This window comes from Sinocyclocheilus rhinocerous, unplaced genomic scaffold, assembly GCF_001515625.1.
Source record: "Sinocyclocheilus rhinocerous isolate Xijiao unplaced genomic scaffold, SAMN03320098_v1.1 scaffold1129, whole genome shotgun sequence".
NCBI classification, from domain to species: Eukaryota; Metazoa; Chordata; class Actinopteri; order Cypriniformes; family Cyprinidae; genus Sinocyclocheilus; species Sinocyclocheilus rhinocerous.
Genome location: NW_015634513.1, coordinates 588,788 through 599,713, shown reverse-complemented (window position 1 = coordinate 599,713; position 10,926 = coordinate 588,788). Strand labels below are relative to the sequence as shown.

At 36.7% G+C, this 10,926-nt stretch overlaps 1 protein-coding gene across 1 annotated transcript in view; it reads left to right on the top strand.

The window, feature by feature from the left end:
- The window catches only part of gatb (glutamyl-tRNA(Gln) amidotransferase, subunit B), a 21,814-nt gene that overhangs the window by 8,325 nt on the left and 2,563 nt on the right, over nt 1-10,926 (top strand). Inside the window, exons 6-8 of the mRNA XM_016559895.1 lie at nt 2,886-2,999; nt 6,109-6,193; nt 8,669-8,713. Coding sequence (XP_016415381.1) covers nt 2,886-2,999; nt 6,109-6,193; nt 8,669-8,713 — 244 coding nt within the window. The remainder of the gene's footprint in view (nt 1-2,885; nt 3,000-6,108; nt 6,194-8,668; nt 8,714-10,926) is intronic.

Sequence of the window (10,926 nt, the reverse complement as noted above, 5' to 3'; positions counted from 1 at the left end):
ACACACATACAGTATATATTTTGAAAATATTTACATGTATATATTTATATTCCTATAATTTATATTATATATAAATATATTTAATATATAAACATAACATATTTTTCTTAAATATATACATGCATGTGTGTGTATTTATATATACATAATAAATATACACAGTACACACACATATATTCTCTAAACAAAAACTTTTATTGTCGTTTGACATCACTATATTCAATATATCGACTAGCCCAGTAGACAGTATTCTATACGTCACCAAGATTTCAATTAACGAGTGCATCATGAGGAAAGCCTTGCACATTAAAGGCAACTCGTTAGGAACTGTCGTTAGGAACAGTTTTTATCAATTACAGGTCATCTCCAAACTTAAATCATTTTTGTCTTTTCAAGATTTGGAGAAGGCTATTCATGCTTTTATTACCTCACGTTTAGATTACTGTAATTCACTGTACTCAGGTCTTCCTCAGTCATCGCTTTCACGCCTCCAGTTGGTACAAAATGCAGCTGCAAGGCTGCTGACTGGGGCAAAGAAATATGACCATGTCACTCCAATTTTAGCTTCGCTTCACTGGCTTCCGGTCCATTTTAGAGTTCAGTTTAAGATTCTGTTGTTTGTTTTTAAAGCTCTAAACAATCAAGCTCCATCTTATCTTAAAGACCTTATTATCCCTTTGTCATCGACCAGACTTTTAAGATCCACTGACAGGGCTCTTTTATCTGTCCCTCGTTCCCGTTTGAAAACTAAGGGTGACAGAGCCTTTTCAGTCACTGCCCCCCGTCTGTGGAACCAATTGCCTTTAGACTGCCGCCTTGCACCTTCCATTACCATTTTTAAATCGAGGTTGAAAACGTATCATGTCTCCTTAGCATTTTAATTTTCATTCATTGTTGTGTTATTGTCTGTCTTTTTTTTATTCTTTTCTGTGTTTCCTTTTCTCTTTTAATTTGATTTTACATTGTTAAGCACTTTGGATAGCTTTGCTATGTTGAAATGTGCTATATAAATAAAATTTACTTACATTAATTTTTGTGTTCAGATATCTAATAAACCGATGTGGCCTCACATATGTCATTAATCAGGAATATTGCAGAAATGCTGTACCTGCTGAATGCCATTCTAACAACTGTCCAGAAATGCTTTAAAGATGTATTGCAAATGAGCAAATGTTCCAAAACTTTTTTATGAATCCCAATCTAAAAATCATCTCTATTGAATACATTTAAATAAATTTAAATTTAAAGTCTGGGTATTGTATGTATACTGTCAGGGCCAAATGACCGTATACCACAAAAGGACTGTAGTGAGCCTCCTTCACCAATGGTCACTCTATGCTTCACCAATGAGTTAACTTTTTCCCCGTTTCCAACTTCACTAGTATTTGTATTTTGAATGCACTGAGATGTTTGAATTCTTGAAACTTAAAGGGATAGTTCACCCAAAATTGAAAATTCTGTCATTAATTACTCACCCTAATGTCGTTCTAAACCCGTAAGACCTCCGTTCATCTTCGGAACACAAATTAAGATATTTTTGATGCATTCCGAGAGCTCTCTGACCCTCCCATAGACAGCAAGGGTACTACCACGATCAAGGTCCAGAAACGTAGCAAGGAGATCTTTGATCTTTGAAAATAATCCATGTGACATCAGGGGTTCAACCGTAATATTACGAAGCTACGAGAATACTTTTTGTGTGCAAAGAAAGAAAAAAAAAAAACGACTTTATTCAACAATTTGTCTCCTCCGCGTCATCCTAGCGCCATTTTAGAGAGTATCCACTGAACGCAAACAGCGTATGTTGTTCTGTGTCAGCCGCACCACACGGACACCAGTGTTGCCAAGTCCACGGTTTTCCCACGGAATTGTGCTACTTTAACACTGTTGCCACAGGCTGTTTTTCATGTCCGCGGGTTTGAAGCGACTCCAATAACATGATATTTATCCCCTGGAATGCGAATTTTAGCAGGGGGACCCTGCCAAAAAAACGTGTATTTCACCCCCTGGAACACAATTTTTAACTGGGGACCCCCTAGAAACGCAATTGGGCTAGTTTTGAGTAGCGATTGGGCGGGTTTTCTTGTGAAAAACTGGCAACCCTGGCTGACACAGAACAACATACGCTGTGTGCATTCAGTGGATACTCTCCAAAATGGTGCTAGGGTGATGCGGAGGAGACGAAATGTTGAATTGTTTTTTCTTTTGTGCACAAAAAGTATTCTCGTAGCTTTGAAATATTACGGTTGAACCCCTGATGTCACATGGATTATTTTACCGATCTCCTTGCTACGTTTCTGGACGCTGATCGTGGTAGTACCCTTGTTGTCTATGGGAGGGTCAGAGAGCTGTCAGATTCCATCAAAAATATCTTAATTTGTGTTCCGAAGATGAACGGATGTCTTACGGGTTTCGAACAACACGAGGGTGAGTAATTAATGACAGAATTTTCATTTTTGGGTGAACTAACCCTTTAATATGAGTGAGTCATAGTTTCAATTACACACTTTAAGTAAGAACATTGATAAAATGTAGTGTTTGTGTAGGAGACACAAATTCAAATGAGAAAATAACTGACCTGTTTCTCAACCCTTCTTAAAGAGTCACTGCTCAATCAACCTATTGTCTTCCTGTGATGAAAAATTCAATAGCTTTTGTTTAATCAAAACCCCCTGAAGCAAAATACAGCAAATTGTTTATCTGGTGCAGACTATTCAGCGGTGCACAGGGCACTCCAGAATACAGTATTTCATGCAAATAAATCATTCAAATTCAAATGTATGCAGTGTTTGTTAAGCAGGGGTTTTGAGAGCTGTGGATGGTTGAATTGTAATGACTGTTTGGAGTGATTCTCATATCAGATCCCTTTTTCTCTCTTCTCACAGAGGGGCAGCTTAGAGTTGATGCCAACGTGTCCGTGCATCGACCTGGAGAGCCTTTGGGAGTGAGGACAGAGGTCAAAAATATCAACAGTGTGAGGCACCTGGCTAAAGCCATAGGTAAGTAAGAATATGTGTCCAACTGATACTGAGAAAGAATTTTATGGATATCAAGATCTCCCTTCTGGTTTAAAGAAGGTCTTTTCTAGTTTAAGTACAAGTGTACAGTAAAATCTCTTTGCCATTCCTCTGTACAGCAAGACGTGTCGAGGGAATGAAGTGCACTTTCAGCCAGTGCGTTTCAGAAATCTTTTAATCATGCTGCATTGGTATTCACACACACTCACGCGCTTTAGAAATAGCTGGAAGTCACTTTTCTTGTGTGGTTGTCAGATTTAGCCTGGCATCAGTTGGAGGGAATGAGTGTCTCTGTGCAATTATGCCAGAGCTGAAAGTCAAACTGCAAACTCCAGATAAGCAACATGAACAATAAGCATTTTCACCTCACTCCGTCTCTGTCTAGTGTTAAGTGCTCTGTCAAGATGTGCACTGTTGAATAAAGGCTGCAGAAGCCATCATCTCTGCTGATGAAACACACATACACACACATATCACAATAATTTCAATCACCAAGTTGTGTTTTTGAAACCAGGAGTTTCACTCAAAAGGAAATCTGACTGAGCTGATCCAAGAAAATAATGAGTGTTGAAGACCCACATAAACATGCCTGTCAAGGACGCACAAAAAGTATTCTCGTAGCTTTGAAATATTACGGTTGGACCCCTGATGTCACATGGATTATTTTACCGATCTCCTTGCTACGTTTCTGGACGCTGATCGTGGTAGTACCCTTGTTGTCTATGGGAGGGTCAGAGAGCTGTCAGATTCCATCAAAAATATCTTAATTTGTGTTCCGAAGATGAACGGATGTCTTACGGGTTTCGAACAACACGAGGGTGAGTAATTAATGACAGAATTTTCATTTTTGGGTGAACTAACCCTTTAATATGAGTGAGTCATAGTTTCAATTACACACTTTAAGTAAGAACATTGATAAAATGTAGTGTTTGTGTAGGAGACACAAATTCAAATGAGAAAATAACTGACCTGTTTCTCAACCCTTCTTAAAGAGTCACTGCTCAATCAACCTATTGTCTTCCTGTGATGAAAAATTCAATAGCTTTTGTTTAATCAAAACCCCCTGAAGCAAAATACAGCAAATTGTTTATCTGGTGCAGACTATTCAGCGGTGCACAGGGCACTCCAGAATACAGTATTTCATGCAAATAAATCATTCAAATTCAAATGTATGCAGTGTTTGTTAAGCAGGGGTTTTGAGAGCTGTGGATGGTTGAATTGTAATGACTGTTTGGAGTGATTCTCATATCAGATCCCTTTTTCTCTCTTCTCACAGAGGGGCAGCTTAGAGTTGATGCCAACGTGTCCGTGCATCGACCTGGAGAGCCTTTGGGAGTGAGGACAGAGGTCAAAAATATCAACAGTGTGAGGCACCTGGCTAAAGCCATAGGTAAGTAAGAATATGTGTCCAACTGATACTGAGAAAGAATTTTATGGATATCAAGATCTCCCTTCTGGTTTAAAGAAGGTCTTTTCTAGTTTAAGTACAAGTGTACAGTAAAATCTCTTTGCCATTCCTCTGTACAGCAAGACGTGTCGAGGGAATGAAGTGCACTTTCAGCCAGTGCGTTTCAGAAATCTTTTAATCATGCTGCATTGGTATTCACACACACTCACGCGCTTTAGAAATAGCTGGAAGTCACTTTTCTTGTGTGGTTGTCAGATTTAGCCTGGCATCAGTTGGAGGGAATGAGTGTCTCTGTGCAATTATGCCAGAGCTGAAAGTCAAACTGCAAACTCCAGATAAGCAACATGAACAATAAGCATTTTCACCTCACTCCGTCTCTGTCTAGTGTTAAGTGCTCTGTCAAGATGTGCACTGTTGAATAAAGGCTGCAGAAGCCATCATCTCTGCTGATGAAACACACATACACACACATATCACAATAATTTCAATCACCAAGTTGTGTTTTTGAAACCAGGAGTTTCACTCAAAAGGAAATCTGACTGAGCTGATCCAAGAAAATAATGAGTGTTGAAGACCCACATAAACATGCCTGTCAAGGACGAGAAGATTAAATAGTGCTGTCAATAAGAGAGAGTAAACAGGGAAAACAGGAAAATATTTAATCGCTGAGTATGACATGATTCTTTTAACCCTATTTTACAATGTTCCCTAAAAGAGAAAGTTATACAATTTAATGAATATTTAAAGGGGTCCTATTATGCTCTTTTACAAAGTCTTGATTTTGTTTTGGGGTGTACTAGAACAGGCTCCCATACACTAGGTTGTTCGAAAAACACATAATTTTTCACATATTTTTATATTATTACAACACCTCTCTCCCCAATCTGGCATGAACGGCTCGAATAGTTCCTGTATCAAATGAAGGCCCGCCTTCTGAAATACGCAATGTGCTGTGATTGGTTAGCTGGGCCAGTGTGTGTTGTGATTGGCAGCACTCGGCGCCTGGTCAGGAAATGTCATGGCCCTTACCATAACTGCCTGCGAGCTTCAGTGTAAATATTGCGTCAAAATCAAATCAATTTGAGCGCGATTTAAACCCGGATGATCGCTAAAAAAAATTTCTTATCGGCGGCATATTCGCCGATACCGATATATCGCGACAGGCTCATATCGGCAAAACGATATATCGGTCGGGCTCTAGTGATAACACTCGTTGCCTTCTCTAGTGCAGCTCAACCAGGTCTCGTCCCATTCGTCGGTATTTGTGATATCACAAATCCCGGAAAATATGCGTTGTAGTCCAAATGAGTCGTTCGTTGTAGTTTTTGAAAAGTGATTTCTGTTAAATAAAATATCTCTTTTTGAAATGAACTTTGAGCTTTGTAACTTTGCAGATCTTTTTTATGCTCAAACAGCAACATTACAGACCCCTTTAATACATTGTGTTTTGATTTCTTGTACAGACAGCTATTATACTGTACACTGTAATAAAACTAAAGGATTACCAGAGGTTTTCTACCACAGAACAGTCTTTGGTAGAAACAAACCCCCCCAAAAGCTCGTTTAAGCAGTCATGAGGAAAAATGCTGATGTGCAACCATTTCAGAAGTACTTTAGGGTCTTTTGTTGGCAGAAGGTTGTGGTTAGAGTTTGATTGGCTCTCTCTTGGTACATGTTCCATAGACTACGAGATCCAGAGACAGATGGAGGTTCTACAGAGCGCTGGGAAGGTTCTTAATGAGACCCGAGCATTTGACAGCAAATCTGGGTAAGGAGGCCCAGAACAGGCATATTTCTACAAGCACTGCATTCTCCTGTGATATCAATCGGAACAGAGCAATGCAGTTAGAGGATCTGTGTTTTACTTGGCTTGAGTCTCACATTCTATATTGGTTCCTTATTGCATTTTAAACCCACAGCCACTTAAAATTATTCATGTCAGATTAAATGTCTAGTGTCTCATGGCTGATCATATACATTGAGTTTCACATTACACACACTGAGCCTCAGCTTCAGGTTTAGACAGTGTTTCTAACAGAAGAGGAGCCCCCTCTACTACCTTTAAACAGTTCAAACCACCCAAATAAGAATACAGTACAATACCAAAAATACAATTTTGGAAACATGTTTTAAAGATTTATTTCATAATTTAATGTTTTGATTATTTAAAAAAATTAAAATGTTATTAATTACAAAAAAAACTTGTTAAAAATCAATGCATGTTACTAATTAAAGATTCACATATTATTACTATGAATTGAGCTGGAGATTACTAAAAGTCAAGACTTCATTAGGTACTCTACTGTTTAAAACAGTCAGGTCAGTTTTTTTTTTTTTTTTCTTTCTTTTTCAGCAAGGATAATTTCAACTGTGACGATAAAGATTTTTACATAGTTTAAAAAAAATCTATTTCAAATAAATGCTGTTCTTTTGAACCTGCTGTTCAACACAGAATCCTGAAAAAATGTCGGAAAAGAAAGAAAATCACAGTTTCCATGAAAATATTAAGCAGCATAAGAATTGTTTCTTGAGCACCAAATTAGAATAATTTCTGAAGGATCATTATGTGGCACTGAAGACTGGAGTAATGGCTGCTTCCATAACAGGAATAAACTACATTTAAAAATATATGAAAATATATTAAAAAGAGACTTCTTTCAAAAGTCAGTGCAAGTCAGATACCAATCTGATTCAATGAGTACATTTAGTAAAGGATTCTTCATACAACGTCAAACCAATAATGTTCATTTGTCCGTGAACCGGGCTACACTTGTCATACTGTTTTTTTTTTTTTAAACAACACAATAGCCCGACATGTTGTCCTGGCATTTATTTTGTGATACAAGTCTTTTTGTCTCATGTTCAATTCAAAGTGCAAAACTGAAGGAGATTGAAAATGTAGCCAGATCACAACTATCTGTATGCGATTTCATTTTGTCATAACCTTAACCCTGGCCTTTTAACCCTACCCAACCCTGCCAAACAAATATGTAAAAAATATAATTTCTTGTGTTGTGGCACAGTATATTCTGCCACTCTGGTGAAGAGTGATTGAGGAAATGCTGCATTTAGTCATGGGCAGCATACTGTTCCCCTGGTCTTTTTCCTGTCCGTCTGTGACAGAAGATGAATGTGGTCATTTGACCTCAGTAGTTGTGTCATGTGTTGACTTGTACACATGCCAGCACCAGGCATACACACTAACTCATGCTCTCTACAGATGACAGAGCAGTATTATTGTGAGCATCTGCCCATGAAATAAAAGTCACTTCTCACAGCTGTGTCCTCCTGCTCTTGAATATGATCTGCTAGCACAAACCACCAATCTATTAGTGCTTAGTACACAACCTTCTGGAATACTTTATTCTAATTAGCCAGTCGCAGCACTCTGTGGTCAGATATCTTTGCACAATGGAAGCTAAACTATAATTGACTTATGGTCTCTTTCTTCTCACATAATTTCTAAAAAAAATTTGGTATCCATTTATTTGTCATTTGGTTAGTAGCCATGCAATTATCAGGATAATGTACAGTGAGCTGGTCATTAACGCTAAATAAACCCCTTGAGGTTGATAATTGCAAGATTAATCTGAAAATAAACAAAAGGCATACAATACAGTTTAATGTACAGTAGCATTCACAGCTGGATGGCTAATGTCCTGTTTAAAGGGATAGTTCATCCAACAATGAAAATTCTGTCATCGTTTATTAAGAATTTAAATTTTGGGGTGAACTATCCCTTTAATAAGCTAAATAAACTTTATTAAATATAGTTAATAATAAATAAAGTTTATTAAGAAGGCACTGAAGAAGGCATAACAACTGTTGCTTGTTGTATTGTGGTTCTGTATTTTGATTATTCAAATTAACATGTATTCGTTAATAGTGTTAATAGTAGAACATAAAGTAGAACATCAAGTAACTGAGGTAATTAAAAAAACTGTGAACGCGCCATAACGCTTCTGTTAAATAGTCAGGTGGACATAGATATTGGCCAATGCTACTATTCTCAAAATGGACACATTTTAATTTTCACTAAAATATAATATTATATTATATTATATTATATTATATTATTTCCCTTCTTCCAGTTTGGTGCAATAATGACTAACTGACTATATATTTTCCTCTCTGTGTGTACATTCTGAATGCCTGTAAGAACCATCTACTTTATCATATACTTTGCTTGCAACTTTTTTTTTTAAACTATAACTTATTTATTACCATCTCTCTCTCTCGCCAGTAACACAATTCCAATGAGGGATAAGGAAGGCTTACAAGACTACAGGTGAGTAAAACCCTCCATGATCCTTTCAGGTGAGTGAAATCTGCTCCATCCTGTGGAGTGCTACAAAAAGAAAAAGAAAAACAGAAGAGGAACGTGGAAAGAGTGATGGAGCAGAGGGAAGATGGACAGCGCATGTTAAAAAAAAGTGAAAGGAAAGAAGCAGAAAAACGGAGTCTCTAGACAGACAAGGGAGTATGTGAGATGGATGAAAGAGAATATGGTGACATGGAGGGAGAGAGAGGGTTCGGGGGAACAAAACAGAAGAGGAAGTGGACAGGAAGACTAGTGGCGATGTGATTGCGTTGCCTGTGCTGTGATAATGCGGCTGTAGAGAGGGTAAATGTAGTTATATAATATTTTTATGTAAAATAAATGCAGTTCTTTCTAGTCATCAAAGAATCATGAAAAACATTTTCCAACATTGACAATAAAAGATGATTCTTTTGAGCACCAAATTACCACTTTTGGATGATTTCTGATGGATCATGTGACAATGACTTGCTAAAAATTCAGCTTTTCCATCACTGAATCACGAATGAATAAAACTTTAAAATATATAAAAATTGAAAACAGTTATTTCACAATATTACTGTTTTACTGCATTTTCAATAAAAATAGATGTCTTCTTTTAAAAACCTTACCAACCAATACAGTATTTATGATTTGTTATCTACGTGTAAAGGAGTCAATTTAATTTCTCTGTTTTGCCTTTTTGGCTGCATTTTTGACAGAAACGAATGAGTAATTTGAATATCCCATCTGAGGCGTGTTTCTTGCATTCATGCAGTGATCAGAACTTGCCTGAGCTGCAGTATGATGCATGAAGTATCCATTTATTTGTCATTTGGTTAGTAGCCATGCAATTATCAGGATAATGTACAGTGAGCTGGTCATTAACGCTAAATAAACCCCTTGAGGTTGATAATTGCAAGATTAATCTGAAAATAAACAAAAGGCATACAATACAGTTTAATGTACAGTAGCATTCACAGCTGGATGGCTAATGTCCTGTTTAAAGGGATAGTTCATCCAACAATGAAAATTCTGTCATCGTTTATTAAGAATTTAAATTTTGGGGTGAACTATCCCTTTAATAAGCTAAATAAACTTTATTAAATATAGTTAATAATAAATAAAGTTTATTAAGAAGGCACTGAAGAAGGCATAACAACTGTTGCTTGTTGTATTGTGGTTCTGTATTTTGATTATTCAAATTAACATGTATTCGTTAATAGTGTTAATAGTAGAACATAAAGTAGAACATCAAGTAACTGAGGTAATTAAAAAAACTGTGAACGCGCCATAACGCTTCTGTTAAATAGTCAGGTGGACATAGATATTGGCCAATGCTACTATTCTCAAAATGGACACATTTTAATTTTCACTAAAATATAATATTATATTATATTATATTATATTATATTATTTCCCTTCTTCCAGTTTGGTGCAATAATGACTAACTGACTATATATTTTCCTCTCTGTGTGTACATTCTGAATGCCTGTAAGAACCATCTACTTTATCATATACTTTGCTTGCAACTTTTTTTTTTAAACTATAACTTATTTATTACCATCTCTCTCTCTCGCCAGTAACACAATTCCAATGAGGGATAAGGAAGGCTTACAAGACTACAGGTGAGTAAAACCCTCCATGATCCTTTCAGGTGAGTGAAATCTGCTCCATCCTGTGGAGTGCTACAAAAAGAAAAAGAAAAACAGAAGAGGACCGTGGAAAGAGTGATGGAGCAGAGGGAAGATGGACAGCGCATGTTAAAAAAAAGTCTGTAGACAGACAAGGGAGTATGTGAGATGGATGAAAGAGAATATGGTGACATGGAGGGAGAGAGAGGGTTCGGGGGAACAAAACAGAAGAGGAAGTGGACAGGAAGACTAGTGGCGATGTGATTGCGTTGCCTGTGCTGTGATAATGCGGCTGTAGAGAGGGTAAATGTAGTAAAGAAATGAAGCAAATCATACAGTGCCATCTACAGACTATGACCAATATAAACACTTATAAATGATTGATTTTTTAAAAAAGAGATTATTCTTTTGTTCAGCAAGTGACAGTACAAGACATATACACTGTTTTATATATATATATATATACTGTATGTATATATATATATATAACAGTGTAAGTCTTGTACTGTCACTTGCAGAACAAAAGAATAATTTATTTTTCTTTTCTTTATATATATATATATATATATA